This window comes from Haliotis asinina, chromosome 8 (assembly GCF_037392515.1).
Source record: "Haliotis asinina isolate JCU_RB_2024 chromosome 8, JCU_Hal_asi_v2, whole genome shotgun sequence".
Classification (NCBI taxonomy): Eukaryota; Metazoa; Mollusca; class Gastropoda; order Lepetellida; family Haliotidae; genus Haliotis; species Haliotis asinina.
In genome coordinates, this window is record NC_090287.1 from 57,676,048 (window position 1) to 57,693,867 (window position 17,820).

The 17,820-nt window shown below is 39.3% G+C and overlaps 1 protein-coding gene across 1 annotated transcript in view; it reads right to left on the reverse strand.

Annotated features, from left to right (window-relative positions):
* The window catches only part of LOC137293729 (usherin-like), a 94,675-nt gene that overhangs the window by 66,958 nt on the left and 9,897 nt on the right, over positions 1 to 17,820 (reverse strand). Inside the window, exons 2-11 of the mRNA XM_067824441.1 lie at positions 16,125 to 16,284; positions 10,029 to 10,158; positions 9,360 to 9,423; positions 7,926 to 8,196; positions 7,035 to 7,222; positions 5,677 to 5,904; positions 5,131 to 5,224; positions 3,939 to 4,262; positions 1,991 to 2,186; positions 816 to 1,469 (exon numbers count right to left, since the gene is read on the reverse strand). Of these exons, the coding sequence (XP_067680542.1) occupies positions 816 to 1,469; positions 1,991 to 2,186; positions 3,939 to 4,262; positions 5,131 to 5,224; positions 5,677 to 5,904; positions 7,035 to 7,222; positions 7,926 to 8,196; positions 9,360 to 9,423; positions 10,029 to 10,158; positions 16,125 to 16,284 (2,309 nt within the window). The remainder of the gene's footprint in view (positions 1 to 815; positions 1,470 to 1,990; positions 2,187 to 3,938; positions 4,263 to 5,130; positions 5,225 to 5,676; positions 5,905 to 7,034; positions 7,223 to 7,925; positions 8,197 to 9,359; positions 9,424 to 10,028; positions 10,159 to 16,124; positions 16,285 to 17,820) is intronic.

The following is a 17,820-nucleotide window of genomic DNA, read 5'->3' on the forward strand; positions in this document are numbered from 1 at the left end:
TTCAATCCCTTTCTGAAGTCGGTATATGTGGTACATTTCAAGGAATCCTGTTTTTTATTGTCAGTATAAAAACCTGTCAGATGTAGAAAAATACTTAAACAGTTATATTTTGAGATTTGAGATCTGCCCTTTCAAAATTCAGATGTGGAAACTTTAAATTAGCTACAGAAACTGGGAGATATGACAATATTGCTTCCCTTGAAAAATTTTGTTTATTTTTTTACATCAAAAGGTTGTAATGTCGCTGATGACTGGCATATATTCTATATTTGTAAATGTTTCTCTGATGTTCGAGAGAAATATATTGTGAAATATTAAGTCGGGGTCTGACAATAAACAATTTATACACTTTATGAAGTCTGCTGATGTCAATGTGATTAAGAATGTCTCTTTATTTTAACACTATGTACAAATTAGAATTAGGAGCAGAATATTTTCATAAATTATTGTGTGCCATTCATGTGATGTGTGATCATACATGTGAATGTATTATGGGCCAGTGGTCGTTTTACTGAATAAACTTGTCTGACTGTCTTTCTGTCTGTTTTTAGACTGATACCAGGTCTGTAGACAAGATAATTTTGACAGAAACATATTACTGCTTTTAAATAGGAAAAACATTACAGTAGCTGAGAAATTCAGATTCTGAGGAAAAACTAAAGTTTCATATAGGTATTCGGGATCACAGAAAGGGTGTGCAGATGAAAAGATATATGGTTCATGGACTTTGGGATAGAATAATCTCTTACTCTGACTTGTTTCCAAAATTTGTTACACCTTTTTAATGACCTTCACCCTGTACATCTTATACTCACCTGGCTGACAGTCATCACATCTTCGTCCATGTCGCTGAGGTAAACATGAGCAGACACCAGTGTTCTGATCACAAGCAAGCTGCGTCACATTCTGCACATCGCCAAACATAGTGCCGGAAGGATCACAATCACACATCTTACATCCCAACGGGTCTGAGATATTCAGACCCCAGGTGTTGCCTTGACACACATTACACCTACGACCAGACACCCTCTCCTTACAGACACATGCCCCTGTTGTCTTGTTGCAGAGAGCAATTCCATTCAAGGTTCCTTTCGGGTCACAGATGCAGGGTTTACAGTCTAAATCTGAAGATGATCTGTATGCCCCATCCTTGCACAAGTTACAGTTCTGACCCTCTGTGTTGGCCTTGCACACACACTGTCCTGTGGTCTTGTTGCACACCGTTCCGGGCTCCGTTCCAGATGATGCACACCCACAGGGAATACAGCCTTCAGTGAAGTTGAAGTAGTTGTCCAGGCACTGATCACACTTCATTCCAAACACACTATCCTTGCATCGGCAGTCGCCAGTGTTGGGCTCGCAGAACATGCTGGTGGATCCAATGGGGTCACAGTTGCAGGCAGAGCATCCATCAGGGTTGTTGACAGTCAGATTGAAGAAACCAAACTCACATTGATCACAACGGTCACCTGTAGAATCATGTACAAGAATCATATTTCTGTAATATATGATTGATCCATATGGTCAGCAATCTTCATTGTTGCTTCCCTTAGTTGTACCAGGATCCGCTACTTGATGGTTAAAATACAAGATGTATTCCTTCATGACCCACCACATCCATGTTGGTGTTACTCCAACATTAAGTGGTATAATAGATCTACAACACAATGTACACATTTAATTCCCTTAGTACTAACAGGATCCACTAGTGGAATATGTAATAAGGTACATAAACCTAAAATGTCTTTGTCAGATTTACAAACATTGCAGCAGTCAGTTTGGGATATGATCATAATTATTTGCATTATTGCAGTTTTGATAACGCATGCAATGCACATGTAAGAGATCCAGATATGGGGCTCCTTTCACAAAGGAGTCTAAGGCAACCTTGGTGCAGTGTTGAAGAATGGCAGTTAAGGTTAACCTTAGTAAAGGTTGCTTCATGAAAGGAGCCCATGGTCACTAAATGTGGTGAGAAGTTTTATCTCACCTTGAACATGCTTCTTGCAGTTACATTTGCCAGTGAGGGCATCACATGTAGCCTCACCACCAACTGTGCCATGAGAATTACACTGGCAGGGGAGACAACCAGCTGGGTTATCAGCCTGGAGGTTGTAATAGCCTGGCTTACAGCGGTCACACCTTCTTCCCTCTACCAGCACCTTGCAGCTGCACTGCCCATCGACCTACAAGAACAAACATGAGCTTCATCAGAAACCTAAGACTGACCATTGACTGTAAGTGGTTAGATGGCTGACTTTGTGTGCTTCTGATTGGTTGCCTGACTCTGAAGGTGTGGGTTTGAATATTGGATGGGAACAAAATCAAAGTACACACTAAAATCTGTAGTTTACTTAGAAAGGGTAATCCCAAATATAACATGTCTTGCATTGACATTCTGGATCAGAAACCTTCATCTGTCCATCATCATTCAAGAACATGCCACTGGATCAGAAACCTACAGCTGGTGATTGACATCCAACAATGTGCCATTGGATCAGAAATCTACAGCTGACGACTGACATCCAACAACATGTCATCAGATCAGAAACCTACAGCTGATGACTGACATTCAACAATATACATCACTGGATCAGAAACCTACAGCTGATGATTGACATCCAACAACATATGTCATCAGATCAGAAACCTATAGCTGATGACTGACATTCAACAACATATGTCATCAGATCAGAAACCTATAGCTGATGGCTGACATTCAACAACATATGTCATCTGGATCACAAACCTATAGCTGATGGCTGACATTCAACAACATACGTCATCAGATCAGAAACCTATAGCTGATGGCTGACATTCAACAACATATGTCATCTGGATCAGAAAACTATAGCTGATGGCTGACATTCAACAACATATGCCATCTGGATCAGAAAACTACACCTGGTTTCAAAACCAGCAACTAATGTCAGACATCCAGGGATGTGTTATCTGGATTAGAAACTTACACCTGACCATTAATATCCAAGAACAAAAGAAAAACCTACAGCTGCCATCAACCAAAAGCCCAAAGCATTTACTTTACTTTGAGCAAAAACCAAAAGGAAGATGCATGACCATGGCTATCAGTTATCATAATAGTCCGTTTGACTCAAAAGCGCACCAGTGAATTGCAATGTAACTTGAAAACTAATATGCATAATATACTCAGTGAAACGCTGATCATAATTAGAACATCATACCAACTTGTGAGGTTTTTGAAGAATTTTTGTCCTAATAAAAAAGTTGTTTAACCAACTATCATTAAATTATTGGCACAGTTCATTGTTTATTGCGAGGGAGGAGTGCTGAGAAAGGCACAGCCAGATGTTCGAGAGGCACGTGCATAAGTGCCGAGAAATTTATCTATTCATTAACCTGTGCTGTGCTGTCTCCTTGCTTTCTCGCACACTTGGTTGTCCCTTTCTGTGCTCTCCTCCATTGTAACAAATAGTGAACTGTGTCAATATTCTAAAGATAGTTTGTTCAACAACTTTTTTATTTTTAAGAAAAATATTTTACAAAAACCTCACAGAGTTGGTATGATGTTCTGATTATGATCAGCGTTTCACTGAGTATGTTATGCTTATTAGTTTTCGAGTCAGACTGCAATTCATCAGTCTGCTTTTGAGCCACACAGACTATATTCATGATGATCGCCATCAGAAACAACCAGCTGACCATCAAACACACAAATCACCACCTACAGTCATTCAGAAGAGAGGTGAAGGAGTTTGCAAAGCTGTTTTGGAAACATAATAGATATACTTACAAATAAAAATAAATAAATACAAATAGTATTTGACATTTAGGTTGCATAGGCATACTGTTTCCTGAAATGTTTATTCTTTTAGTGTGTTTAAATTCTAAGCTTGATCCCCTTCAAACAAGGACTGTGCACTATCGCACATTATCCATAAAGATGCAGATTCACGAACCTTCTCACAGTCTGTGGTGTCAACAACCCCTGATGCGTTGCAGAGGCAGGGAGTGCACACATCAGGGGAGAACATGCTGACTCCCGCAGGACGGTAAAAGTACGGGAGACAGGTGTCGCACTTGTCGCCTGTTGTGTTATGTTTGCAGTCTATGCACATGCCTCCACCCCCTCTGTCATGGTCATTGGGAAAAGGATCAATGGTTATGTTGTACTGACAAGAGTCTGCATGGCTGTAGCATTCACATGGTTGGCAGTTGTAGCTGTTGGTCTGGTCTCCACGGCGGAATGGCTTGTTGTTGTACAGGGCAGCACACTGAGAACACTGCAACACAACACTGAGTGAGTGAGTGAGTGAGTGAGTGAGTTAGTGAGTGAGTGAGTGAGTGGATGGGTGGGTGGTTGAGTGAGTGAGTGGTTGAGTGAGTGAGTGGTTGAGTGAGTGAGTGAGTGAGTGAGTGAGTGACAGAATAAGGGTTGTGGAGAATCCTGGCCAATGTTCCTCAAAGCAATTGTAGCACAACAACAGCCTTATGTCTATGTTAAAGTATGGGAGTTACGATCATCTTAGTGCTACGATCACTTTGTGGAAGGGACCCTCGTTATAACAGAACCTTGACAACAATAGAACTAGTTACAGTGTAAGAGTAACAGAAGCTTCAGTGTAGTGAAAACTGGCTATGTTGTAACACAACCTTGACTGCAGTGAAAACTGGTTACATTGTAACACAATCTTGACTGTAGTTAAAGCTGGTTACACTGTAACAACCTTGACTGCAGTGAAAACTAGTTATGTTGTAACATGACCATGACTGCAATAAAGTTACACTATAATAAAAAAATACTACAGTGAAAATGGTTACACTGTAACAGAGCCCTTGACCACGAGTGAAAATGGTTACATTGTAACAGAACCTCAACCACAGTGAAAATGGTCACATTGTACCAGAACCTTGACCACAGTGAAAATGGTTACATTGTAACAAAGACTTGGCTGCAGTGAAAAATGGTTACATTATGTGCTGGAACCTTTACACTGGGTTACATTGTAACAGAATCTTGACTGCAGTAAAATTGTGTTTACATTGTAACAGAGCCACAATGGTGGCATTGTAACAGAACCTTTATTGCCGTGAAGGCAGAGAAAGTCTTCTAGCTAGTTGTAATGATGGGGTAGATAGTTGTAGAAATACCTGGTTTCCTAATGTATGACTGTCCTCAGTACAGTTGCATCTGTAGGGTAGAGTCGATATATCACATTGCTCAGCATGGCCATGGCAGTCACATCTGAAACAGTAGGAAACTCACAGGATATCACTGAGTTCTGATTGTGCACCAAATATTAACCAAATGAGCAAAATGTGTGTATTATGGGCCCAAGGCCTCTCTATCGAATAAATCTGTCTGTCTATCCAACTGCATAGTTCCATAGTACATAGCTATCTCTGACTATGTAGTCATACCCCATAGTACAGAACTCATACTGTTTTGTCATACATACCAATAAAAAAAGTAGGAGATATTCCATTTTGTGAGCATACCACTAGCCACTGCCAATACATATGAGAAAAAGTGCTATAGATCACATACATGAAACATTTCCAAAGGCATGGAATAAACTGTCACATTTTCCCTTAATTTCTCTTCATCATCTGTTTTCTCACTGGCTTCATCATTTGCATTTTATCAATCTTGTAAATCCAATCTCCCCTGCTTATTTTATATCCCATTCTACTGACCTGGCACTGACTGTGTAGTCATATATCCCATAGTACTGGTGACGTATTTCAGAATCCTGTCCTACATAATAATGGTCTCGGAAGTGGATACGTAGTCTGCGGGCCCTCACAAATTCAAACAGCTCAGGCGTGTTGTAGAATTCATTGTGACCTTGACGAGGTACCGGCTCTGGTGCCAGGATGTTGAAGGTGATATTGCCACGGGAATATGGGATTTGTTCACCTCCCCTGAAAATGTTGCAACATGTTTCTTTAAAGGCACAGAAAACATTTGTAAGCTTCTGCATTACACCAATTTCTAATGCCAATCTCAGCACAAAAAACAAAAATCTGTAGACACCCCATTCAGTTCATATCGACCATTCACATTCATTGGACAGTCAATAAAATGATAAGCATGACGTCAACACTGGCCAATCAGAAGGAAGCTCTCTTGGTCTTTATTGCACAAGTTTAACAATGGCGACTTCCATTCCAAACCTTTCTGTGAAAATATAGCTTCAAATTTTCAAACATGCTACTGTCACAGAGAACTGAGATTGTGATACAGTACTTTCGCATGAGTTAGCTATGGAGTCTTTCATTTCAAATGCTTACCAAATCTTCCCTTCAACTCACAACCCATATCAACATTTTCAACGTTGCATGATAAGAATGCAAAATGTGACTGTTGATTTCTTGATCTTGTAATCAGGGCTCTGATTGGTAGGATGAAAGGTAATTTTGATGTGATGAGGCATGTCCGCATAAGTTAATTTGTAAATTTTCCTGTTAAGATCTACTATCCATCTAAAATAGTTCTCTAAAATAATGTCCTATTTTCACTTTGACCCTCTGCTTTATAAGATGGAAACCCTTAGATGTTCTACCAACACACAGGACTTGACATTATGAGGACCAAGGGGAATCTCTAGTTTTGTCATGGACTATGAATGTTTGGTCATGTCTTCAAACTAAACTTTATTGTTCACTGTGATCTGTGAATGTTTACCTTGATATAAATATATAATACTCGAAATGCCATCTGATTCTTTCATGATGCAGAAATGAGTGAGTTAGCAAGTTTTCCTTTCAGCAATAATCCAGCAATATCCTGGTGGGGACATCAGAAATAGGTTTCACAAACTGTACCCATGTGGGGAACTGAACCTTTGCCTTTGGCGTGATGAGCAAATGCATTAACCACTAGGCTACGACACTGTCACTTATACTGAAGTAATTATGTCACAGAATGACTTGAAAACACCTGATTCATTGCAAGATCAAAGATCAATACTTAAACTTAATCATATTTTCTTCTGATCTGAATAACAGGGTGTATGAAAGAATTTCCAACAATGCTTTTTCTGAGTGCATACCATCCAAACTGTATACAGTTGACTGAAGTTGGCAAGGGAAGGGGACCGTTGTTTGGGAGACCAAAGTAAGACTGGCAATTGTCAGCGTACAACTGCCAAAGCTCCCACTCATCTGATCCGTTCCGCTGGCGCTCAATCACAACTGCACGTGGCTGGGGGCTGTAGAACTGTATCACCACATAGAACACCTGCCACAAAACAAGGAATAACCATTATCAGTGTCAAAATTCTTTTGACATGTTGCTGTTAATCTTTCAGCTTCTGCACTCCTAGTAATTGGCCCATGAAGATTTTGGTAATGAATGGTCTTCAGCAACCTCTGCTTCTCACAAGAGATGATCAACTAACAGGATCGGGTGGTCAGACTTGTTAATTTGGTTGACGTATGTCATCGTATCCCAAATATGCAGATCAACGCTCATGCTGTGAGGTGTCAAACAAAAATCAACCAAACCAATCCAAAGAAATCATTTTGTTTGACAGCCTATCTGTGAAAGGTCATGCTTATTTATTTCATCAATATATGTGGCATCATCAATCATTTTGCTGTGATCCATCCATACCATTTGTGTTGGATAAGAATACTTATTGTGTTCTCTGTCAAGTTGATTTGATCATTGGTTGGTCTGGATATGTTCTGAGATTGCTGATTTGTTGTTAGATTTGTTTGTAGATGCCCAGGTGCCATTGTACAAAGCAATCTTAGCGCTATGGTGACTGTAACACTCACACTTTAACAGTAACTTAAGGTTGTCTTAGCGCTAAGGTTGTTTTGCACAACAGAACCCCATTGTTCTTCAACTCTGGTGATAATAAAGCTAGATGTTTTACCAATACAAACCGTGAGTTCTGTAAATCACAACCTTTGTTTAAAAACAATGCCATGCTTACTTGAAACTCATCCCCCAGATCAACGGTGATGTTCAGCTGGCTGAAGAACAAGGAGATCCAAATGCTGTTACTGTCCCCATCATTAGCGTACTCCAGCGGGTGGGACTCCTCATTGATGCGGAGTCTGTCTTGACCGGCATTGTCGGGGAGACCGTTGGGGATACAGTAGTGAGTCTGTTGAGGTTTGACTCGGGGATGTGAGCCTGGACAACGGCACTCAGACTGGATCCGGACTGGCGGTAGAGTGCCTGTGTACACTTCCTGTATTTCCCTGTAAAGGATTATGTCATGTTTATATACTTATAACAAATAATATGATATAATTTACATAATTTGACATGGACGTATAGACGGTGCCAACTGATTGGTCGACACACTGATATATATGCTTCCTATCTTAAAATGTGGGGCAGAAGATTTATCATTACTTGTTCCAATTACTACATTCTCTGAAGAGATTCTCAGCTTTGGCCAATTATATCTGTGTCGACCAATCAGTTGGCACTGTCAATATGTCCATGTCAAATGTTAGCTTCACTCACAGTTTGTCTTTTGTTTAGCACTGTATTTAAAATATTCCAGCTTCTACAATACAGTGGAAGCTGTCTATACTGGCACTCATTGGGACTAAGTAAATAATCCTGTTTAGACAATGTGCCGGAGTATAGAGCTGATGATGAATGTACAAGTCACGCATGGGACTGAGATTTTATGCCGGTGTTGACAGCTTGCTGGATTGGACAGATGATTGTTTTGACAGGTTCCACTTTATTTGTTAACATGTACTTAACCAAGTGAGACTAAACAATCCTTTGATTGATAATGTCTGCAACAAATCACACTGATGTTCCATGAGATGTTATTAGCCAAGTTGCTGAATCAACTCTCCCTGTTCATAACATAGGACCAGCATTGGTTGTTGTCCCAAACATAGGACCAGCATTGGTTGCTGAGTGATGGACCAACAATCACCAATATCCACATGGCTTCAAACACACTATAAAATACAATGTCCATAATAGGATATAGCCTCTACTGAAGGTAGTCTGTGTATTTATGCTCACAAATTCCATATGAAGGAAACAATTTGCATATTTTGAATTAAACAATGGGCACATTTAAGAGTAACCTCTGTGGTATTAAAAACTATTTTCTATCTTTCTTGCTCTCATCATACTGGGACTTATTTTTCATTGATTTTTTTTTATTATGTTAGTTTTTAAAACTTGTCACCAAATTTCCTACCCTTGGAACACTAGATCACCTATAATACAAACTTTCAAAATATTATGTTCAAAACATTTCAGGTTTTGAACCCTGTACTGAAAACTAGTCTAAATTCCTTAGGAAATACAGACTGTTGATGATATCAGTTACTCACTCAAGCCATTTCTTAACACATCTGAGTTGTGTAAATCTGTACAGAGGTGTTACCTGTTTGAGAGTGTGGTGGAGTAGAAATGAAAGTTCTGTAATCTTCCAAGAAATTGCCCTGTGCCTGAAAACATCAAAAGAAACTTATGACAGATCTGTATAATGAAGAACAATCATCACCTGCCTATACTTCCCTTCCAATGTGCTCAAGTGAGATGTTTTTTTTGTTCCATGTTGGAGCTATTGGAACTATTTCCAGATCATCAATGGCAGGGATATAAATACTGATCAACATGCTGTTAGGTCCCTGGTACCTGCAGTTGTTTCATCTCGATGATGGTCGGCTGAGAATATCACCCTAACCACAGGTATGAGTGGTATGGTAATGTGACCTTTTCTATTGTTTATGTATATATACAAAAAAACCAAAAAAACCAAACACCCACCCCCCAAAAAAACCCCCAAAAAATGTTAGTAACAATTCAATGGTATCCTTCATGGTGGTGATAGATAAACTGATTTCATTGTCTAGGGACCCCTTCCTGTTTAAATCAGTTGGGAGAAAAATCAGTTGGTCCAATCCTATATGGACCCATTCTATTATCAAAATGTCGCTTTCGATTACATTTCCACACAGAGATTCATTTATATGACAGACTTATTTGTATAGGTCACTGAAGGTCACTAGAGGTCATTAAAGGTCATAAGATGCCATTGAAGGTCACTCACCATTAGACCTCTTGCCCATTCTGTACTGTCCGGACACATCTTGGATTTGACTGACAAGGGTGAAGGTTCGGACAGCCGAGAATCCTGGACCCAGGCCATTGAGGAAGAAACTTGCTGCAGTGTTGTACACCTGAAACAGAGGAGAAAAGTGGATCAAGATCAAGAGGATACCATGCTGCTTGTCTTGTGTTTCCATATCCCAATTATATGCTTCAAAAAGGAAGGAGGTATTACCAGCCTCCTTGGAGAGGATATGGGTTCTAAAAGATATTGGGACCAACAAGCTCAACATCAATCTCCAGAGTCCATGTATACCCACGATGTAATTAGGCAAACAAGACTGGGAAAGTCTACTGACCACAGATGAGGCTTCACCTAGACAACTGTAATTCCCTTTGTGCCTCTGAATTATGCAGTGTCACTGTATAAAGAAAATGCCCACTCATGTGTTGCACATGTTGGAACAGAATGTTAAATGTCAGGCACCATAACATTTCTACACTGCTCGAAAATGGCAAGCTGTTTCTTCAGAGCTTGTCACAAAAACATTTCTGAGATGAGATGGAATGATGGCTTTTCCAGATCCACAACCAGCTTATAATGCCTGCTCAACTGGCCCAATCTTTGGTTGACTTTTGGAACAACATCCCCCACTTGTTTCCTATCATCTGGTGTTTGCCACTCTCCATTGCTGCCTTGCCTGTTATAACACAAAAGGCAGTCACACCATATATTGACGTTAGGTGAATTGTTATACCACCCCCTTAGGGCATGTCACATTTCTCATGGTCACATGTCACATGGTCACATTTCACATGGTCACATGTAACACGGTCACCTGTTACTGGGTACGGGTCTGGTCACTGTGTCTGTTGTGATGGAACATTGATCAGACGAAAGCAAAAATATTATCCTGTCACTTACAATAATATATTCATCACACCATATGTTAAATCAGTGACATTTTTCTTCCAGTATACAAACACAGTTACAGAAAATCCACAAATGTTTTATCTTAAAATTTAATTCTGAAAATAATGGATATTCAAGATGTAATTTCGTTAAGTAGCTTCAAAACATCATGGAGAAAAACACAATTTGTGAACAGCCAATTTATCATTCAGAGCCATCACTATGATTTGTTGCCATGTTTTGACATCATGGGAAACTCCTAGTCTGTCATAAAGTTATGTGACAAATATACTACACAGCAAAAGAAACAAAACAGAATTTTTAAATAGAAGACATAAACACGAACGCTTACTTTTATGAGATTTCATTTTTCAAAACTGTTTTTGTTTTCCTGTTAAGAAAAGATTCAATACTGCCCATGCAACTCTAACATATTTATATATATCTACAGTCGTGCCCCTTTTATCCGAACCTCACTTATCCGGAAATCCTGTTTCTGTACCCATATGGTCATATTCTCATACAAAAAAAACAATTTATGTACATGGTTTGTCTCGTATATCTGGATGGTTGAGCACTGTATATTTACACACATGATTACCAAGGGCCTTGCCTGCCCTAACACGAAAGAAGTAGGCAGTCTTTGAAGCGTGAGAGTAGTTTATCAGGATGATTTCAATAAAAACACAAGCGTTCGGATATACGGGGCACGTCTGTATATAAGTCTAAATTACTAAGGTTTGTAGTAAGTCCCTGGGCTAATTTATATTTTAGTAACATAATTTCAAAGATAGTTTTTCTCTGATATTTCAGAGACTTGACGTTGGTCTGGGAATCTTTCAACACATTTGGAATTTCCATTAATAGTTATTGAGAAAGATTGATGAATTACATTGGTATAGCCAACCTCATGGGCATATTTATCAGTCATGACAAATGGTTTTGACAGGTGTATTATCATATTCACAACACAATCCTGTATATGATAAATTGAACCTGGTAATTGAACCCAAAAACAATGCCAAAGCAAAACAACAAAGAAACTGGTTCCATAGGTGTGCAAACTCTCAAAATATTAAAAGTAGAATACATAAAACAAAGTTTTCAGTCATGCCCTGTTTATCAGAAAACTTGTTTCTTTATTGAAATTGTCTGGATAAGGGAATTTTCGGATATCTGAATCACGGGCCATGTGTACAAAGAAACATACAAAGAAACGAACATAGTAGGCATCAGACATTGTCTGTACATGGGCAGTAACAGTCGCAGTTGCAACTTGTGCACATGATCGTAGTACATCGCAAAGTTCCGACAAGGCCATGTCTTCCTGTAGGTCCTCATTTGATTGGATACTATCCACATGGCAAAAGCAGTTAGCAATTGTCTTTTCACTCACAGCTGTCCAGGGGCCCCTTTCACAAAACTCTCGTAAGCCTAAGGTCTCGTAACTTTTCTCGTAGCATTCGTACCTCCTATACTGTAACATAGGAAGTAGGAATGTTACGAGAAAAGTTACGAGACCTTAGGCTTACGAGAGTTTTTTTAAACGGGGCCCAGGCTTGCTTGATGATCCGGATTATTTATTTATAGTGACCCACAAATTGACACGCTTCAAAATTAACTCAATGTCACCTTGCTACTCAGAGGTAGTTCACCTTCTTACGCTTCAAAGACTGCTGACTTCCATGTTACATCACACGAGGACCTCGGTAATCGCAGGTGTAAACATACAAGTGCTCAACAATCCAGATATATGAGACAAAAATGCACATAATTTACTGTTTTGTATGTGAAATTGACCATACGGTTACGGAAACCGGATTTCCGCATAGGTGAGTAATTTTACAACGTAGTGAATTCATTTTAAGGCATTTTCATTCGAAAGGCGAGTTTTCCAGATATCTGAGGTTCAAAGAAACGGGGCAGGACTGCATACGTGTCTACTCTGTCTATGGATATCATCACTTTTTCTGCACCATTACATGAGTGCCTGTACATGAGTGTAATTGTGTGACCAAACATGTGAGAGAATGTGTGTATATGTGTGTGAGAGAGATAAGGTGTGAGTGAGTGAGTGAGTGAGTGAGAGAGAGAGAGAGAGAGAGAGAGAGAGAGAGAGAGAGAGAGAGAGAGAGAGAGAGAGAGAGAGAGAGAGAGAGAGAGAGAGAGAGAATGGGGGCGGGTGGGAGCTGTGTGTGTGTGGGGGGAGGGATCTGTGTCTGTCACATGCAGTATGTGATCAGCGTTAACTTAGGCCAACCCTACTTGTTCTCGGAGTTTCATTTTACATGCCTACCCCCTTGTATACAAACCAATAACAGTGATTTGTAACAATGATCATTTAGTAAACAACATTTATCCGAAGTTGAATAAAATTCAAAGCTTTGTTCAATGTTGAATTCGCAATCTTAATTTCACATCTTTGTTTAAAGTGAAATTCTGTACAATTTCACTGAAAACAGACTATACGTTAAGTATAAATGTTCACCGGCTTATGTGTTTAGCCTAATAAGCTGGTATCCAAACAAAATATACAGAAGATATTCTTGTAATAAAATCATTGAAATGTATGCCAAAATCAATGAAATGAATTACTGAAATCATTGAATTGCTGCAGTTTTTTCCCTCTGAATTTATCGAAAGGCTGTGTCGGTATGGTGATATGACAAAGAAACAGGACAAAAGCAGTGTCCAGAACGGGAGACAGCTGGCGGCAGTCGACTCATGCATGGCTTTAGACCACACCTCAGACACCTACATGCTGTGAATCAATCTCTTTCAGCTTTCCTGAGAATCAGCGTCATTACGGAAATGAAGCATGTGCAGATGGATGGAATTGATTTAAGTGAATATGAAAATACATAGCGTATGTGAATAGCTGGCACATCTGTGTAGACACGCCCATTTGTTGACAGTTGGCATCAATAACAGAAACGTGAGTACTGCCTATTTGGTTGGATCAGCCGAGTCAGTGTCATCACATGCAGGGGTCTTTACCTAGTGACTGGGCCAGTAGACTAGGGATTCAGTAACACTAGCTGGGTAGAGGGAGGATAAGATAGGACAAAGGATATTTATATAGCGCACATATCCACGCACTAGTGCATGCTCAAGGCGCTGGTATTTTTTCCCTCGGTCACTGGATGGCAGTCTGGATGTCTCAACAACACATTGTGTTTCAATCTCAACTCCCTTGGGAGTATACAACTCTTGCTGCCACTTGGTGCACTGAGTTTATTGTGGCTCTCTCATCCTAACGAGGTAGGGACACGTAGTCACAGTACTTTGTCCAAGTTCACTGCACGTTGCTGTACCCACAACTATGTATATACACGCATTCATGTGGCCACCATCTGGTCATATACCAACGGATTCGTGGGTTCATTTAAGTTCACAGGGTTGTGTACTGTACACTAGGGGCTAATAAGACTCCCTTAGTCTGTTGGATTAAGGCTGGCTTCTGGACTGAAGTAGGTAGCTGGACAGAGTTACTAATTATATAAGGGTGTCTTATTAACTGACTAAATTTGAGACTATGGTCCCGTTCCTCGTAGCACTAAGATGATCGTAACTCCTATGCCTATTAGCGCTATGACTGCTTTGAGGAATGTGAGCCTGTGTTCCGTTTCACAAAACTCTCGTAAGCTTAAGATCTCGTAACTTTTCTCATAGTATTCTACCTCCAATACTGTAACATGGGAAGTAAGAATGCTACGAGAAAAGTTACGAGATCTTTGTGAAACGGGGCCCTGGTTACATAAGGGAGTCTTGTTAACTGATAAAATTTGTGATTATCAATGAGATAAGGGAGGGTTGTTGACTGTTGTAGGTCAAGGTTATGGATGGGATAAGGGAGGGTTGTTGATTGTTGTAGGTCAAGGTTATTGTGGGATAAGGGAGAGTTGTTGATTGTTGTAAGTCAAGGTTATGGATTTGATAAGGGTGGTTTGTTGACTGTTGAAGGTCAAGGTTATGGATGGGATAAGGATGACTAGTTGACTGTTGCTGGTCAAGGTTATGGATGGGATAAGGGTGGCTTGTTGACTGTTGTAGGTCAAGGTTATTGGTTGGACAAAGGTGTTGGCCTGATCGTGGTAGGTGACAGCATAATCTTGTCTTTGTAACTGTTCTAAGTGAAGTTTCTGAATAGGATTGGAGTAGAGATGAAATTGACTATATTACTTCAATGTCATAGATGGCACAAGGGTGCTATGGCAATGACACTCAACATTATGGATTCAATACTGAAATAGGTTAAAAATGTTTGATATGAAAAGAAATGTAATGGAACTATCACACTAAGAGACAGATATATTTAAAATGCATTGCTGAAGTACAGTGTCCCATGCTCCATTATTCTCTTCCTCCACGATCACAACAAACTAGTCTTGGTTCTTCAAGGCTATGCTGAGCTTGTTGTGTATCCATGGTTCAGACAAGATAATCAGCCTAGATTTTGTGCGTCTGATAATCAAACTGCTCCACCCCTTCCTGAATAATTTATCGTGGCTTAATTAAATCTCCGATCTCCTCAGGTCAGATCCTAGTGACTTCAAAAGCGCAAATTGCCCACAGCAGACACTGTCTTAGTGCTGCTATAGCAGCAGCTCTGAGAAATATTGGTTCTAAATAAACTACATTGGAAATAACTAGTAATAACAGGGACCACTTGTATTTAGAGGGCAGACATGGACCCGGGATTCAATGAAAAAGCAATGAATATTTTTGCTCCTCATTTATGCGAAAAACAATTACTGATTGCTAAAAATCTTTACAAAAATTATGTTAAAAATCTCCAAAACTGAAATGTTCAAATAGCAACACTTATGAAAAGCATTGCTCTTTTCAATCCCTCAATATGTTCAAATATTCATCTGTTGCAATCAACAGCTATTCTCCAATAATTGTTGGTGCCAGTTTACATAAACTAGTGAAATAAGTGTGACCTGACATTGAGCAGCCATGTGGAGAATGTATGGCTCCAATTTAAGGGAGTGAGTTTAGTTTTACGTCACACTCAGCAATATTCCAGCTCTACTGGGCGGCCTGTAAATGATACATCTTGAAAAAGATATTCCAGTGATCAACAGCATGAGCATCAATCGACACAACTGGGATATGATATCAATACAAGCATGGGTTACTGAAGATCAATTCTAACCTGGATCTTCATGGGTGACTCACCTGTAAGGCAAGGAAGACCCACTGTTGCTGAGGGATTATTTCATCGAGGGTGATTGTTGATGCTGTAGTACCCTGGTAATAGAATCTCACTCCTGTCGGACTGACATCCAGTTCAAATATCACAGCACCTGTGTCAGCTCGGACCTTCTGTAGGATTGGGCTTGAAGAAAAACAGAAAGGACAACTGTAACATTGCTCACAGTGCAGAAGCAAACAAAACTCATAACAGAGATTCAGATATCTTTAGAATGGTGTGAACTATCCCTTTCAACACATGGGTATGTCAATAGGCTGATATTGACCATACTGTTTTACACATGGGTGTGGATCTATACTGACTGTGGTCTCCACATGCAAAGTGAATAGTATACATTAAAGAGTCTTTTTAAAAAATATTGGATGTCAGTAGGTTTACATGAACTTTCATCACAATTATACTGAGATGTCAATAGGTTGATATGAACTTGAAGTACTATCATATGATGATGTTGGTAGGTTGATATAAACTTGTACTATTATCATACCGATATGTCAATAGGTTGATATGAACGTGTATTACTATCATACTGAGATGTCAATAGGTTGATATGAACTTGTGTTACATTACACAGATTATGTTGACTTTAACAACAGGCAGCAATTATCACTGGGGTTTATGATGACTTTAACAACAGGCAGCAATTATCACTGGGGTTTATGATGACTTTAACAACAGGCAGTAATTATCACTAGAGTTTATGATGACTAACAACAGGCAGTAATTATCAGTAGGGTTTATGATGACTTTAACAACAGGCAGTAATTATCACTGGGGATTATGATGACTTTAACAACAGGCAGCAATTATCACTAGAGTTTATGATGACTTCAACAACAGGCAGTAATTATCACTAGAGTTTATGATGACTAACAACAGGCAGTAATTATCAGTAGGGTTTATGATGACTTTAACAACAGGCAGTAATTATCACTGGGGATTATGATGACTTTAACAACAGGCAGCAATTATCACTAGAGTTTATGATGACTTCAACAACAGGCAGTAATTATCACTAGAGTTTATGATGACTAACAACAGGCAGTAATTATCAGTAGGGTTTATGATGACTTTAACAACAGGCAGTAATTATCACTGGGGATTATGATGACTTTAAAAACAGGCAGCAATTATCACTAGAGTTTATGATGACTTTAACAACAGGCAGTAATTATCACTAGAGTTTATGATGACTAACAACAGGCAGTAATTATCACTGGGGATTATGATGACTTTAAAAACAGGCAGTAATTATCACTAGAGTTTATGATGACTTTAACAACAGGCAGTAATTATCACTAGAGTTTATGATGACTTCAACAACAGGCAGTAATTATCACTAGAGTTTATGATGACTAACAACAGGCAGTAATTATCAGTAGGGTTCATGATGACTTTAACAACAGGCAGTAATTATCACTGGGGATTATGATGACTTTAAAAACAGGCAGTAATTATCACTAGAGTTTATGATGACTTTAACAACAGGCAGTAATTATCACTGGGGATTATGATGACTTTAAAAACAGGCAGTAATTATCACTGGGGATTATGATGACTTTAAAAACAGGCAGTAATTATCACTAGAGTTTATGATGACTTTAACAACAGGCAGTAATTATCACTGGGGATTATGATGACTTTAAAAACAGGCAGTAA